This window comes from Rhinolophus hipposideros (genome assembly GCF_964194185.1).
Source record: "Rhinolophus hipposideros genome assembly, chromosome: 3".
NCBI classification, from domain to species: Eukaryota; Metazoa; Chordata; class Mammalia; order Chiroptera; family Rhinolophidae; genus Rhinolophus; species Rhinolophus hipposideros.
In genome coordinates this window covers 88,342,196-88,359,480 of record NC_138049.1, presented here as the reverse complement: position 1 = coordinate 88,359,480, position 17,285 = coordinate 88,342,196, and the positions used below count along the sequence as shown (strand labels likewise).

Sequence of the window (17,285 nt, the reverse complement as noted above, 5' to 3'; positions counted from 1 at the left end):
TAAATTGATAAATTAGCACTTGAACCTTTTTTGAAAACCTATGCATTTTAATTTACAAAACAATTTAGGATTTATGGGTCCTAAGAATTAGAGGGCAGAGGGTATTTTGCCAATACATATATAAAACCTTTAAAATTCACGTATTACTTGACCCAGAAATTCCAGTTAATAGGAATTTATCCTAAGAAAATAATCATGAATGCATGCAAAAATTTAGTCACAAGAATGTTTACTTATAGCACTGTTTATAATAAAAACTGGAAACTTAAATATCCAATAATATGGGATTGAGCACATAATTTGTGGTAATCCCGATGGAGAAACACTCTACAGCTTTTCAAAATGTCTTATTAAATGGATTGATAATTTAATGACATGGAAAAAGTGTTCATCATATGCTAACAGCAAAGAAGTGGGTTCTGAATCGATGTTCCAAACTTACAGTTTTTGCTGGGTGGTGAGGTTATTTGTGATTTTTATCATCTTAGGTTTATCTGTGTTTTATAAATTTCCTCTGAAAGGCATGCATCGCTCATGTAAATGTATTCTGAAAAACACTTATTTAAAATTAAACTTTAAGCAGTCACAAAACGACAAATACTATATGATTCCACTTATATGAGGTAACTAGAATAGTCAAATGCACAGAGACGGAAAGTAAAATGGTGGATGCCAGGGACAGGGGTGGGGGCTTAATTGTGAGCTATTATCTAATAGGTACAGAGTTTCACTTTTGCTAGATGAAAAGAGTTCTAAAGATGGACAGGGGGAATGGTTGCACAACAATCTGAATGTACTCAATGCCACTGACCTGTACACTTAAAAATGGATATTATCTATATTTTACCACAATTTTTAAAAAGACATAAAAAATTTAAATCAGTAAATCATAAGAGCAGCTAGGGCTAGAGGTGTCTTTGTTACTAGGATTTTCAAAAGCTAGGAGTAGAAAAGCCTGACTTTGACCTTGGACCACACGACATTGGGCAAGACAATCCATTGTGCCCACCAGGGCTGGAGTGTGCCCTGGGACAAGCAGGCATTTGCCTGGTTTCCTGACTACCAGTGCTGGCCACGGTGTTCCCAGTCTCTTCTTTTATGAGAATAAAGTTTCCTCTCTTGCCAGTGTCCCTCAGTTGATTCTCATATGAAGGCACTGACTTGGCTGCCCCAGAGCCTGACTACAGCAACTGCGGGGTGGGGGGGGGTGGGGGGCTGGCAAGTCCAAGTCCAGAAAAGATTCGCGGCTCCGTCCTCCATAGGCCACGGTTTAAGGGCTTTGCCCCCAAAGTCCTTCAGCTAGTCGTTGGTGGAGCCAGACAAAGAAAGGAACCTTACCTTAGAGTCTAGACAATTCACCTCTATACTACAGAATGAACAGGAGAGAACTAAATTCGGCTAAGAAAAATTCCTTCTTAGCCGAAAAAGCCGAAAAAAGAGGAGCAATGTCTGCTTCCTGGTGGTGGGACCAGAGAAGCCTTGCAGAGCTGTGGCCGACGGTGGGATGCGGCCTGCAGCTATATCTTGGCAGTGGTAGGATGCTGAGTTTAAGTATCTGAAAAGATCACACGTGTACACAGGAAAAGGAAGTTTTCCAACTCCTTCAGAGTTAACAGGGCCAGAGAAAGAGACTAGTGTTTTGCTTACCTGCTGAAGGCATGCTAACGTTATACTGAGGTAAAATAAATAGGAAGGCAGTCTTGGCAGTGACCTGTAAAATAAAGGGAAAAGGTTCCAATTTAGCTTCTTGGTCACATCAAAAGAATCAAATGGAGCCTGCTACCAGCCCCCCAGGACCCACCCCTTTTACAACTCAGACCAACAGGCCTATCCAATGGAGAATTACCTAATGCACAGTTAACACCATTTTTTTTCCCTTCAATTTTTCTTTAATGACGTCCCTCCCAATACCTGCACTAAAAACAAACAAAACAATCCTGGGACCTGGATGGTACCTGGAGTTCTACTCACTGCAGATAGAATGAAACAAGCTGTGCTTGGCCGGCTGAGAGCTCACAAGCTAAGGATACAAATCTGTCTGCCATCCGTTCATTCATTCATTCAAGTATTTATTAAGTTAATTTTGGTATCCTGCATTATGGAAAACCAAAACTAATAGAACATGATGAGGTCACAGCCATCTGGAAGCCTAGGACCGCGCTGAGGTTTCCACAAACATATTGGTTAACTGCACAGTGGACAGCAGCCCCAAAAGTCTAAATCTGAGCTTCAGAAACAGAGGATTCCAGCTGCTAATTTCACATCTACTCTACTGTGGGGCATGGGGCAAACCATTAACACCCTGCACTGCTGGTTTATTTCGAAAGCTGCCTCTAAAACCTTAGCTGTACTATGAAAAAGCTGTGGTTGTCACCTGGTTATTAATGGCCAAATCAGTACTCTGGCAATTTAGCCTGCAGGGGAGAGATTACAAAATGTGGGGATTTGTAGGTTGGACTCAAGAATCAGCTGCCTGGGTCCGAACTGCCTCTGCCATTTGCTGGCTGCGTAACCACAAGCAATCTTACACCTCGAGCCTCACTTTTCCTGTCTGTAAGATCAGGGATATCTGGAGTACCCCTGCTGGTCTGGGTGACATTGTCTAAAGCTCCCCAGATGTTTTTGATACGCAGCTGGGGCAGAGGAACGCCACCCATACTACTCTGGAGCACGAGAGAGGCCAGGGGAGGAAGAGGCATGGCCCAGGCCTTTTCCAGGAGGCCTCTGGTGACACCTCATCATAAAGATTTACTGCTGCTCCTCTAAACAAAAAGGCTTGAACAATGCAGCATGGGTGTGACAGAAACACTGGGTGTGACAAAAGCAGCATGAAAACCAGGAATGATGCATTTACAGCCCCTCCGCGTCACTAGGACTCCTGACGTACAGTACGGGGAGAGGTTACTGTCCTCGGCCTTCTCTATCCACTAAAGAGCAAAACTCTCCAGTCAACCAGACCCGTTTCTCTCTCGGGGGGTGTCGTCTGCTCTTTGTACACAGCAAGGCAGGAGCCTTCTTCTGTGTGTGTGCTATTGTCTCAGACGTGTTCTGTCACGCTTGCAGGGAAAAAGTCAAATGGGACTAGGTATCAGAACGCTCTCTGGAAAACACAAAGTTCTACCCGAATATACAGGTCTTCCTTACCCCCACCCCAAAATCTGATTACTGTTGTCCCTAAGACCTTTTTCAGGGCATTCCTGACCTCCCTTCCAGTCCAATCGCCTCTATTTGTTTAGAAACAGATATACTCTGTTTCACCTAAAACGTACTACTCGGTACTTCCTTGTGGGGGTTTTAGCCCCTCTTACTTTGTATCCCATTTTCATACCCTCCTAACACCCCCCCCCCCAAAAAAAAAACCCTATAGATCAGAATCTCACTCATCCTTCATAGCCCAGCTCAACTGTAACCCCTCTGCAAAGCCTCCCTCACTGGTTCACAGGGTGTGATGTCTTCTTCCATCGGAAGTGCTCTGTACCATACCCCACTGTGCCATCATTTTCATATACTCCTTTATAGTTCTCCTCAGGTGTTCTCCTCAAAGGAGAGTTCTCCTCGAGTTCTCCTCGAAGGCAGAGAGTGTGCTGTCTCGTCTGACCTCATATCCTTCTCAAGAAACTAACTCCCAAGCACATAGTACATGTTTAGTAACTGCTCACTGAATAGGAGGAAAAATCAAAAGCTGAGTCTGTGCTGGCTTGCTTCATTCACTCAACTGTATTTGTTCCCCAGTGCTGTCACTCGAGCTGACCTCTGTCACCTATCTGTCACCCACAGCCTTCTCCTTAAGACCTATCCAGCTGCTAAACCACCTGAACTCCACCAGCACCACTGCTCCAGCCTTGGTGGTCTCTCCCTGCCTGAATTCTTGCTCACACTGGTCATCCTGGACCCGACCACCCGTCTCTACTGTCTGCCACGACTCCTTTGAGGGCAAATCTTGTCTTCTCAGACTGAAACCCCTGCGAGGGAAGATCACAGGAAGCTGGACAAAATGAGAGAAAGAAAGGAGACAAGCGAAAGGCAGGTGGGCAGGCAAGAAGAAGATATTTACCTACCACAGTACCATACCCTAGGCACAAATCTTTCATTCGGTTTCATTCAGGAAATACGCTCGGCTTTAAAGTTCATGGAGTTGAGTGGAGTGGACCTCATGGACCTCATGGGGTTTTGACTGACCAGCATCCATTCCCCCTTCCTAATGGCACCAGGGCGTCCTGAGGAAACAACTCTCCCCAGCTGTGTTAGAACAGAGTGTGGGGAGGGGGGATGTCATGTGGTGCCTACATTCCTCGTAGAGAGATGAAGGGACCATACCCTCTCCCCAGGACAGAAGACCAGCCAATCAGACACCCTCTCCTGGGCTCTGAATCTTGGGTGGGAATGAAGGAAGTGCTGGTCAGTGCGGTGTACCTACGCAGATTGTTCTGCTGTGGTTCCCACACCCCTGCCCCTGGAGCGCCCCTTATCCCCAGTCAACCACGTGAACCCCCAGAGAGCTTCCTTAACTTGACTGGAGTCCATTTCTAAGATGCATTATAATTCCATGCATGGAGGGCTGGTGTTCAACCCTGACTGCACATTCGAATCCCTGGGGGAGCTTTTAAGATCTCTACGCCTGGGACACCCCCAGCCAATTAAGCCTGACTCTTTGGGGCATGACCATGTTGGCAGGCTCCCCAGGGCATTCCAGCGTGCAGCCAAGCCTGACAGCCACGCCTGCAGAAAGTGTCCCTCATCATCCTCTCAAACCAACCCTCTATCCAGTCTCTGTCTCAGAACCTTTTCTGTGTCCTTCTGAGAATTTATTTAATTGGAGCAATGTTTTAATTTTTAACGTTAAAAGAAATACCATTCTTTAAAAAATTTAAACAATTCAGAAATATGAAAAAAAAAACACCTAATATTCACTCTGTGTTCTTTGCTTTCCCTCCTTTCCCCAGCCCATATTCATGTCTCCATCTCCCTTCACATGTTTGGGGCCAATTCTCTGAGAGCTTTTCCTATGAATCTATCCATTCGGAATTTATTTCATTTTATTTTGACATTAAAACTTTGACGGTGTTTATAAAATTTGACCCAAGGGATTAAAAAGTGAAAGCATTTTTAAAGAGCTACAACTTATTAAATAATATTTAAATCACTTTTTTAGCTCTGTTGATCAAACGGTTTTTGCAGTACCATATAGACCCCACGTACAAATCTACTCAATGTATAGGAAAGTATTCATAATGGTTACATGGGAAATCTGTAGGTCCACCATTTGTTTACTAATGCCAACACATAAATAAGTGGTTAGATAATAAAATTTTCCTCCTACATGCTACTGATTTTCATTCATAGTTCCCATAGGGTTACCCCTGATATTTCACATTAAAAAGCTCAGCCAAATAAAATGTGCTCTCTGCGAGTATCTATAAATGCAGAGTCTACTACTCTAATTACTGAAAGAATCATCCCACTTTTTATTAAAGGAAGATAGACATTTGGTATATGGACTGTACATATAGTCTTGTCCTTGTCCTGCATATACAATCAATTCTTGGTATTCACAGTAGTTATGCTCTATGACGTCACTGCGAACGCTGAATTAGCAAATACAGTTGAACCACTGATCCTAGGGGAAATACAGAGTTCGGTTCCTACGAGTCTCTGGTCGCAACATTTTCATTACCTGATCAATCTATACCCTTGTTTGGTGTGTGCTTTTGTTGAAAGATGGCCGTATTATTTAAAATATCTCGTTAAAGTGGGAACACTAAATGCACAGACAACAGAGCTACAGCTCATGCCTGAAGGAAGCTTATCGAACACACGTTCCCTGTAATGTAATGTACATCACAGCCTTCTTGTGCTTGGAACATGAGACAGCACTTCAGCATGATGTGTGAGGGCCATTTTAAACAGCAAAGTCCCCAAGAAAAAGCACAAAAAATGCAAAACATGGGGCACAAAAAAGGACACTTGCTTACGGGAGAGCTGAAACAAACAGGTGGCAAAGCTCCACCTTGTTAGACCTCAGCTGGGAATGTGCTCGTCGGGTGACTCATATGTTTCATGGCTCTGTTCAAGTCCACAAGTGACCCCCAAACCGCTAGGAGTACTGATTTTAAGGTTAATAAATAAATCTTAGTGACTAGGAGCACTGGCAGATACACAATCTGAGAAGAATGAGATCAAGTACATTGGGGCAAACCTGAATGCCAGCTCGGCCAGGGTCAGGATTTTTTCCCTTTTAGCACCTTTATTGAGGTATAATTTACACACCATAAAATTCACCCATTGTAAGTACACAGCTTTAGGGAGTTTATCTTCACTTGTTTTTAAAATCTCCCTTCACTGGAATGTAATTTCTTGGAAAGTGGGGATCTTCCTCGCCTTGATTATCTTCAAACCATAGCCTGAAATAGTGCCTAGAACACAGCCAGCACTCAGTGAGCCCCAGTGAAATGAATATACCAATTAAGCAGGAGAACCAGTATTGTGCTCAGTTACCTGACTCTCAGCCTGTCTGTCATCTGTCCACATTATACTCTTCTCCTGTCGCCTCTCTCTCTCCCCCCCTGGGCTCCATCCCAGTGCTGAGCACGTAGTAGGTATCTCACTAATACCTATTTGATGAACTAATACTGCAAGCAGCTCTAATATTTAGTAACTACAGATGAATAGTTAACAAAAGCTTTCTGAACATGAATAGGATCTAGGACTCTGGTTAAGGCAAAAATACTAGCTTCCAGTATTTTTCCATCCCTACTCCTCTGGTAGTAGCAGCAGAAACCATTCCAAACCATGCGTGTTTCTTTGTAGGCAGCCATGCTTGCTCCCACTTTACCGTTACCGTGTCTCAGAGCAAGATGATCTCAGTCTCCCTGTTTACAGACAAAGGAGTGAAACCCAGGGCACAGAGAGGTAAAGTGGCCTCCCAAGACCTCAGAACTTTACAAGCAGAAAAGGCAACACTCAATTTGATTTTTTAAAAGTTTGTTCCAAAAACAAATGTAGGATACACACAATATGGTACATTAAATAAAACAGCAATATAAATAGAGGCAGGAGAGGATCCAAAATATATATTGAAGACAAAGAAAAGGATTAAGGAATGAGACTAATCCATATAAATGCATTCTGGGACGTACTACTCATTGGCTAAAGGTGGCCAGAAATTTGGCTCTAAGTTTTCTCAAAGCCATCTGATGGGGGAAGGAGTGATCGGCTCCTGGATTCACTACATCCATGAATTAAAAAAAACAACAACAAAAAACTATCCAAAAAAGCAATTCTACTTCTCTAGCATAAATACTATTCTCTGTGCTGTAAAAGGCCCCTTTGGCACCCCAAAAGTTCATTCTACAACCCTCTCCAAACCTCAAACCAGGGATAAAACAATGATCAAGTTCCTCCCTGCAAGCGCTGCTTGGGGTTCACGTAGCACCAAGGTCTAAGAAACAGGAGCCCATTAAAAATGTCATTCCAATTATCTCCCATCCCTATAAGGCGTTTATAGGAAACGTTATTAGTTTAATAGCATTCTAAATGCCACGCTCAGTGGGTGAAAGGTTAAAAGTGACAAAGTGCTAATACATGATTGCAAAGGGAGGACACTAAATTATGTAGGAGGGTCTCTCTCGCGCTCTCTCTCTCTCTCTCTCTCTCTCTCTCTCTCTCACACACACACACACACGCACACACACACACACACACAGCTTCACTGAACTTTTAACTAAAACAGGGCATCAAGCACAAAGGCAATGACATTGAGTGTTCTTGTGTAGCCAAAACAAAACCCAAACTGTTCCACATGCTGTGTTCTATGTGAATTTGAGCCTTTGGTTGCAACCAGACCAAGGATGCTGGTGAAATAGCTGCTTCCGGCAAAGTGTAGTGAACTGGGAAGACTCAAGTCCTAGTTCAGCTGAAGGGCAACTGAGTAACCTCAGGCAAGGTATTTTACCTCTCTGGACCCCAGGTTTCTCATCTATTAACACAACAACTGCAGTTAAAGTTATTAAGTGCTTACTTAGTGCCGGAAATGATTGTGAGCGCTTTATATAAATTATCTCATGTGGTCCTCAAAATGACCATACAAGGCAGACACTAATAATATCTCCATTTTACAGATATGTGGGAAAGACAAGACCAGCTAAGGTGGTTAGAATGGAGGGCCTCAAAGGTCCTCTCCAGCCTCAGCTCCAAAAGGCTCTCATTTCCTGATTCCACTTATTTGTCAACACCAAAAACGGCCTTACACGGATAACTTGCTGAGAGGTCTCCCCAAACGTTGAAAATATATTACTGCTTCTCCATCTTGTGAAGGCCAGGTCTGGGTATCATCTAGTCTGACAGAGTGAGAAAGTAAGTTAAACTCTCGAGTTCACCAGCCTGCCAGCCACGGGGCACACCTAGAGTTCCAAATGCCCCAATCTGTTCTATTTTCACTGTAAGTTGATACCTAGGCACCAAAGATGAAAGAGAAGAACTGTGATGAAAGCAGTCTCATCACATCCCTTTTAGATAGTATTCAATCCTTTGGTTTGGTATATTCTGTTTATTTCTTAGCAGGCACAGCCACGCGTTGGCACTTAAAAAGGGGCTGTTTTGGTAGACACGCCACCGAGGACAGGATAGGGTTCGAGAACTTGTTTTCAGAGAAGTAGTTCTGTTTGAAACACTTTCTGTCCTATGAACACTGGCACTTCCACCTAAGGGCCAAAACACAGAGTAGCATGTGGCCGAAGCAGAACCCCCATGACTGACATTAAAACATTTGAATGTTTTACAGCACATGACTGCTTCCTTAGAAGCACAGGTAAAGCCAAGTGAAAGCTCTCGCAGCTCAGCCTGTTCTCAGGAAGCCAAACAGTCTCGACTCTGGCTTTCCCCAAATTGATTTTGCTTCTTTCTGCTGAGGTAGTGGATAGGAAAATTTCAGTCAGACAGGAAAACATTTGAAAGTTACGCCCAATTGGTGGGGAAGAGGTTTTTTTTTTTTTGGTGTTTTTTTTTTTCCTTAATAAAGGAGTCTTTTAGCCATTCTTTCCTGGACTGTTTGCTCCCCAAGGTTCTTGCTTCATGGGAAGCCCATGTGTCCAGCTCATCACCTGCACACGCGTGCTTATGGCTGGGACTCAATGTACGCGGTTTGCAGCCCCTCCGTTTACTCAACAGAAGGCAGATCCAGCTGAAACAAAGATGCTTTTTTACTCTTGCTTTCTGAAATTCTCCATTTTTGGATGACCAGAGGCTGCTGGGAGGACCGAGTGCCTGAAACTGGGGGGCTGAGTTCTGACAGTACCTTTCTGTGTGCCCAGAGATTCTGGTTTTCTCACTTGGAAAACTGCCTTGATGTAAGAATTAAGCAAAACTAAACACACATACAACAGATTCTCTACAAGCCCCTGCTCACAACGCTGAATAGACTCACTATCAACATCATGATCACAGTTTTATATTAGATTAATAAGTGACAATGTGTATTTATGAGAAAAACCCGTCATCAGAATAGCTACAATAGAATTATATTACTTGCTTTATTATAGTCATTGGTCCCAAAATCTAAACTTTATATTGGGATAAAGAGGTATTTAGAAAGAAGCATTTTAAAGCATTTTAAAAATCTTTGAACGAACGTGGGCTTTTAAAATATACATATGAAGGTTAAATTTGCCATGCTACCTACCCCCAATCTGGGAAGTTAATCAAGCACTTAGGGATGGCCCTTCCCCACTTCCTACATATCCACAACTTAATTATAACTTTAAGAAGACTGCATATTTATGCAATCTATGCTTGCATAGATTGAACTTGACCTACTATGTGCCTTAGGTAAAATATATAATTCACATGAAATAAATATATTTCTACTCTGAAGGCCTTAACATACCATGTTTTGTCATGTATAATGTGCTCCCGTATACAATGCCCACCCACGTTTTTGGCCCAAACTTGCGGGAGGGGGGAAAATCTTTCATTTTAATGTTTTACTACTACCCATATATAATGCACATTCTTATTTTTCCTCTCACAAATTTGGGCAAAAAAAGTGAGCATTATACACGGCAAAATACAGTCTACACCCCCATCTCCCTCTAAAAAGCACCTTGGATCAATATATCTAATACTCTTACTGACTACATAGTTCACTCCCCTTCACCTCTCCCCAACAGCTTTCCCTTCCCCTTGTTTGGATAGCACTGCATACTCTAAACCATTCCTCGTGGATGCTAAAAACTACAGATAAACAAATACTCACACAAAATAATTTTTAAGAATATGAATATTTTTAAATTGTATTTCTCTTACATCATATGGCAGAGTTCAGATTTTTAGTTGCTTTATAGATATTCATAAAACACACACATTGGTTGGGACAAAACTGTTTTACTTTTGGCCAAAAGCCACTTGTTCAGATGCAGTACCATCTTTAAAATAAATTAAAAACCAAAAACAGAAAAAAGAAAGGGTTTCACGGTGTAGAATTTCAGGCTGGGAGTGATTTGGGGAGAGTTAAGATTAAGCAACATTGAAAACTTGATGGCAGTTTTCATGCAATCAAATGGAACCGCTGCACCAATGCATCACAGCGTCATTTTAGCTGCTGTTTTGAAAAAAGCTTTAGCTCCATAATGCAAGAAACACAAAGAGAGGGGCTAATTCTAATTGTGACAGATGTGTCTGCGACAGCCAGTCACTAATCATAGGCAATCGTCAAGAATGAGCGTCAGGGTCCAAGAAACTTATGGCATTTCCTGGTATCTGGGGAAATGAAAGGATTATTCAAGGGCTCCAAAGACCCAGGGTAGCTGGACCAGGCGGGTCCTGGTGCATTTGCTTGTTTATTCTTAGGGAAGGAAAGAGTAGGCAGACAGTGATCTACTGCAACCACTTTTAATTACTCCCTACCATCTGGAAAGTTTCCTAATCAAAACATTAGCATGTAGATCTACACGTTTTGACTGAAGAGCCAGGCATGTGGATTAGAGCTTGCTGGAAAAATGAACTTTGAGTTCACAGTAACGGACCAAAGTGAAGCCGTGTCCACGGGCCATAAACCAGGCCTGTTCACACAGGGAGCCTTCACAAGCCTCTGGGTGTTTGCATTGGGGGCACAAAGAGAGAGATCCTATCCCAGGGTCTCCACCTCTGCCCATATTTAAACTGAGCAAATGAGAGCTGGAAGGGAAGCAAATGAGTTTTTTTTTAAAAAATAAGCTATTCTGTTGGAATTTTAGATGTGTGATTTCTGTTGTCCCCCTTTCTGCACACCCTACTCCACTGAGGGGTGTGTTAATGAAAGAGATTAAGTGATGGGTCCCAGTGAACTGGCCACCTGTGGTACCACTCTAATATCACTAAGAGCCTTACTCTTCCACACACAGCAGGAAGTTGCCGTCAGGCCCAGGAGCTCTGTGTACGCATCTTGATTCTGACTCACATTTATTTCCTACCACCCTGCATTACAACAATGTACCCCACTCCTAGGGCCCAGGCATTATAACCCCCTTTGGGGCTGGCATCCAGCCCATTCTGCATGAGTCTGCAAAGACCTACCAAGGACCCCCCGCATGAGGGCACCTGAGAAGTAGAACTTAATGACGATGATTTGATTCAGCGGAATTAAATCAAGGTCAAAAATGATAATGAAAAACATCCACCACTCAACTATCCCTTTTCATTAGCAAATAATATTCACAAGGGGATTTTCCACATCGTCTTCAAAGTGGAGAAGGAAAATAACAACATAAAAGGCAAGAGTTGCCAGGAAGACGTGCTACAGATAAACAGAAAATACAAATCTAACTCTAAAGGCACAGCCTGAGGTAAACACTAACCATGCTCTGCCAGTCCCTCCGTACCCCTACACCGAATAAACAAAGTCTAGTCAAATATCGAGTTTTAAGGTGAAATGCCGTATTCCAAGATATCTCTTTCTCTGTCTCTCTCTCACACACATGTACACACACATACAATAGCAATATACATTACTACAAACTTTCATTTTATTAATTGAAAGTGATATTTTCAATAACATGTAAAAAGCCACGGTGCTTTTTCTCAGCCTCTCAGCACCCCAGGAGGCTGATTGTGACCTCAAACAGGGGAAAAGCAGCCCAGGAAGAAAACCTAACATCAGAGGGAATGCCCTCTACCCCCCACTCCAAACACCATCCCAGGCAGGAAAGGTACCACAAAAATTCAGGGCCCAGTCAGACAAATCAGTATGCAGATGATCATTTCAACAAAACAAAATCATCATTATTAGAGGTTACATACAGGTAGTTTGGAGGACCAAAGGGGGGGTACCCGACTGAGATAGGGACTGAGCCCCCGTCGATCCCCACGGAGAACATCACCAATGAGGTTCTGCCTGACCTGTATCCTGTAGGGACAGACAAGCCAAAAGAAGGCAGGAGGGGCTGTGTGCACTAAGGCAGAGAAATAGGAGAAATATGATTCCCGGGGGAAAGGAATGGTTTGTGTATGAAAGGTGATGAGGCTGGAAGGCTGGCAAGAGCCAGTCTATGAAGGGCCCTTTATGACAGGTATAAAAATTGGACTTTATCCTACATGTCCGAGGTAGCCACTTAGGATTTTAAGCAGGGAATAAGACAATGAGATTTCCATTGCAGGGAACACATTCTGCTCTGGAGAAGGGGAGGTAATGCAGGCAGTATGGACCACAGTTAGGAAGGATGTTACTAAAAGAAGGGATAAAACAGGCCCGGATGAAGGTAATGGTAATAGACACAGGATAGCAATTTTCAAATGACTCAATGGCTCCATAAATTAAGGTGAGGGAGTGGTCAAGAGTGGTGCCCTGGCCTTGTTCAGGAAAGAGACACATAAGCATGTAACTTAAATAAAATGTGCTAGGTGTTCTGATGGTTATTCAGAGTGGTGTAGATGGTGGTATCATCTGCTGAGAGAGAAAATAACAGCATCCAGGGGCTAAGAGGGAGGGGGGAGGAAGAGACTGAAAAGGACCGGTCAGAGGTCAGAGGAAACCCAGAGGGACTCCAGCAGCCAGGGAAGGAGACCTTGTAAGGCGTCTGTGCTTCAGCCAGGTAGACTCTGGGGGCTACACAAGGGCAACGGTCATTTTTTATTTTTTTTTTCTGATGGCTGTAATGGTGCTCAGCACACAGCAGGGCTTCGATATATATTTGTGGAATGAATGACCACATAAACAGTCTATTACATTTGGGAACCAACGTTTCCCCAGGAACCTTGCTGAGTAAACGATGGAGGAAAGAAGCAAGTAGAAACTGGTGGGCATGGTGCACTGGAAGTGGCAGAGAGGAGACGAAAGGCTGTACTGCTTGTTGGGGCAGCCAGGAGCTAGAAGGGGTGGGAAATCAGGGAGGGTCAGGAGAAGCCTGAACCTCTGTGTGGTAAGGAGAAAGACCACAAGAGAGAAAAGGGGTTGGATACGCAGAAAAATAAGGGGAGAATCAGACAGGAAGATACCACATGAAGGGGTATTTGTGTTTCTTCACTTCTCACAGGAAGTGAGATCCAGGAACACAGGAGAGGGGTACCCAAGGGGAAGCACTGGCCCTGGGCAGCTTCTCTGTCAAGCCGCACAGCCATCTCGTTCCCCAAGATCTCTGCTCCCTCTGAAGTTCTGACACTTGTCTGGAGATAGAGACGATGCTCAATTAATCCCCCTAGAATTGATGTGACTCAGAGGAGGAAAACAGGAAGTTGAAGAGGAATATGAAGGACGTGGGGAGAAAGGCAAAAACAAAATTAACATCCTTCATATTCACAACGGGACTAGGAAACGTTTCTGCTACCTATTTAATGAATTCTTTTGAACGAGTGCTGCACTGCCACTCGCAGCACAACTTTACTTCTATTCATTTCCCAAGAGGGAAAGGCAGGGCCACCTGGATGGATGGACAAAAGGATGGCTGTTCTGCAGGTTCCAAGGCAGGGAATTGTTAGGGTGCCAGCCAGAAGGCCATCGGGAGGCCTCCGGCTTCCTATCAGTCTATCAGCCTTTACTGTCTCTGACTGAACCGATGGGGTTCAGAGTCAGGGCCTGCAAACATGCAGATAAGCATCTGGCCATGGGCCACGCTCTAAGGCCTGAAGTGACTGCCACCAGAGCCACAGGGGTGATTCCAGGGCTCTCTCTTGGATCTGACAATGGCCCCATCAGGATTTCCACACAGATGTGTCAAGGAAAGCATCAGACGCACCCATGTGGGTTTATAGGGTGTGTGTGTGTACAAAGCTGGATGATAGGACATTTTGAAACCCCAGACAGGTTTAGCACTGACTCTAGGGGAACTGAATGTAAAAAATATATAAACTCAATTCTTCAGGCACAAAATATTTATGGAGCACACGCTCTGGGCAAGGCACAATGCTACAGGAGGTGCAAAAAAAAATCTTTAAGACCCACTTCCTTCCCTCAAAGGCTCAGAAACCAAAATCAGGAGCAACGCTATCAATTTAGTCCCCCTCCCTTACTTCAGAAATGATCAAACTGACCACCCTTTATTGGAAATTGACTACACGCCAGGCAAGGTTGATGCACTTTATATGATTACCTCATGTAACCCCCAATAACCCTGTAAGGAACAACACCAACGAATGTGCGATCTTATTAAATGCTGGGCACTGTGCTAAACACCAAACAGGGTGACCTCTTTTAACCTCCAACTCGAAAAGCAACTACTACTGCTACTGCTACTACTATTTACTGAGCTCCTACCACGTGCCAGGAACCACTCTACACACCGACAGAAATCATCTCGTTTGATCCTCCCAGACGCCCTATAGCGCTGAACAAGGGAGACTCAGAAAGTTTAAGACATTTGCCTAAAGGCACACAGCAAATAAGCCCCCGAAGTGGGAAGAACTCAAAATCCATTGGACTGTGAGGTCTGGATTCTTCACCACCCTGTTACCTGAGCAACATGCCAAAAAACTAATCAGGATCAAAGTGAGGCTTTGACACATGAAGAGTTAGTTGTAAGACAAGAAAAGGTGTAATGAATCAGGACACAATTAGGTAAAGAACAAGTGGAGACTCACTTTCCTTTCTCGAGGCAGAGACCACGGTTTTATTCATCGCTGCACACCACCCCTCCCGCACCAGCGTCCTTGTTAAGTGTTCTGCGTTGGGAGACTCATGGCTCTCCTCCGGGAAGACTTCTGGGAGGAGGTGAGGGTTAGAACAGAACCATTATGGTGCTCAGAAAGTACAAGAGGCCTCCGGATGGAACCATCTAGCTTAATGTAGTCATGGCAGCTTTCGGGGGGCCATCCACTATGTGGGCCAACTTTGGGTCTCAGCTGTCTCCACTTTTTTGTCAACAAGCTATTCTAAAATGGGGAGAGGAAAAGAAATCCAGCCTTCAGACCCTTTCAATTCAATCCATCCATTTACTGGGGCCATTGGGCCCCAAAGTCAACTGTCTTTCTCTACTGAGTTCATCAATGGAGATGTTCTCTGGCATTTCAATGCGCATTTCAAACCTCGCTTCTCAAAATGATTCAAGCCCAGATAAAAAACAATTGCTTCCCTCAAATACAGGAAGCGACATTATAACATAAAAATTCTAAGTCTTTAGTTCTAGCCATGAAACTCTAAAAGGTGTCCCGTATTTCATAAGTTACCAATTAAATTTTATCAGTTATCTAATGGACAAGTCTAGGCTCCTCCATATGAAACTGTCAAGAAAGTAATCTCCTGTCGGATGTAGATATTCAAAGACCAGCAGTAACTGGACCCAATGATTAGAATCCCACTTATACTACACTGGAAACTCCTCTTGGTCCCTGAGGGCTGAGTATGCAAAGCACTAGGGTAAGAGAAGGAAATGGGTTTAAGTGGCACTTGAGTATTATCTAAACTAGCCCCAAAAGATGGAAATGGAGGCATTTAATGTGCTGCCACTTTAAGAAGGAAGGGTGATCCTGGTTTCACCAGAGATCAGAGCGAGGAGATGTGTTACACTATTTGGCTCACTGCAATCAGGAAACATCTGTCTAAAAAGTCTGTGTCCGAGTTTGCAATATTTCAGGAGTATCAGTTTCACTGTGCCACCCTTTCCGATTGCCTATGGGCGTAAATGAGGCAGGATTCAAAGGGGATATAAAACAGAATCTGTAAAGTGCTACCGGGCTGGATAATTCTCCACTTGCCCCACCGGGTCCCTTCCCCACCCTGCTCTGTGTCCCACAGCGGAGAGTGGATGACCTTCATGGAGTGCATCAATGAATGGGCTTCCTGGACCTCTGGCTTCAGATGAATCTGCCGGAGATTAGACCACAGAGAAGAGTGTTTATTACCTGGCACCCTCCCTGCTGGGCAGATGTGGCAGTGCCCTGATCCCTACCAAAGGTGCAGCCCCTCTTCTTTGGCCTCAGCTCGCCGGCATCTCCTCACCCTCACCCACTCTCTTCCTTACATCTGATGGAAGTTCTGTATCCACTCCATCCCAGTTCCCATCAGGTGTAGGGCTCTGTCCTCACTTTTGCAAGCCCTGCGGTGTTTTACCACCCCTTGTGTTTCCCCTGATCCTGTCCCCACCCTTGTTCATAGTGCTTCAATAACCGTTTTTAATGACCCCATCTGTTTCCTGTGGGACCCTGACTGATGTGCTTGTACTCCTCCAATAAAAGGCTTAATTCTAACACCATTTGCTAATAATTAACCTGGTCAATACAACCACTGGCAACAGGCCACACTTCACATCAGCAAAATTGTCCCCCATACGTACGTGCTGGTAATATTCCTTGGGAAACCAGTGGGAGGTGAACCAACAGCCACTCTCTCAGGGCCAGCTAAGTTCCAAACGACTAACAGTTCTGACAACTAGGATCACAAAAGACTTTCTTTGTGCAGGACATCCTGGGACTGGCTGCTCACAAACTCGGATCAAGACAAACCCCCCCCAGTGTGGATCAGTGACCACCTGTCTGAGAGTCACCCTGAGGTCGGAGGAGGGGGACGCAGACAGCAGAGGACACCACTGACCGGCGGCTGCAGTAATGAATCCCAGGCCTGGCTTCATGAACATTTGATCTTCATTTTGGAAAATCACACCCACTACGAATGGGGACTAACTTTATACTGACAAATAGTGTCTTTTACATAATATCCGACCTGCTCCAGTCAGGAAGTGAAATGCTCTTTGCCTGTAGGCTCGAAGCGCTACATAAAGGGCTCCTTGGGTGGAAGGGATGACCCAGGGAGTTCCTAGCCCAGAATCTCCGGGGACACAAAGAGATTGTTTTCCCTTTTATTTTTTTCAGGATAGAGCAGGAATTAG

The 17,285-nt window shown here is 44.2% G+C and overlaps 1 protein-coding gene across 1 annotated transcript in view; it reads right to left on the bottom strand.

The window, feature by feature from the left end:
- The window catches only part of TRAM2 (translocation associated membrane protein 2), a 75,853-nt gene that overhangs the window by 34,853 nt on the left and 23,715 nt on the right, over positions 1 to 17,285 (bottom strand). Inside the window, exon 2 of the mRNA XM_081033299.1 lies at positions 1,648 to 1,711. Coding sequence (XP_080889425.1) covers positions 1,648 to 1,711 — 64 coding nt within the window. The remainder of the gene's footprint in view (positions 1 to 1,647; positions 1,712 to 17,285) is intronic.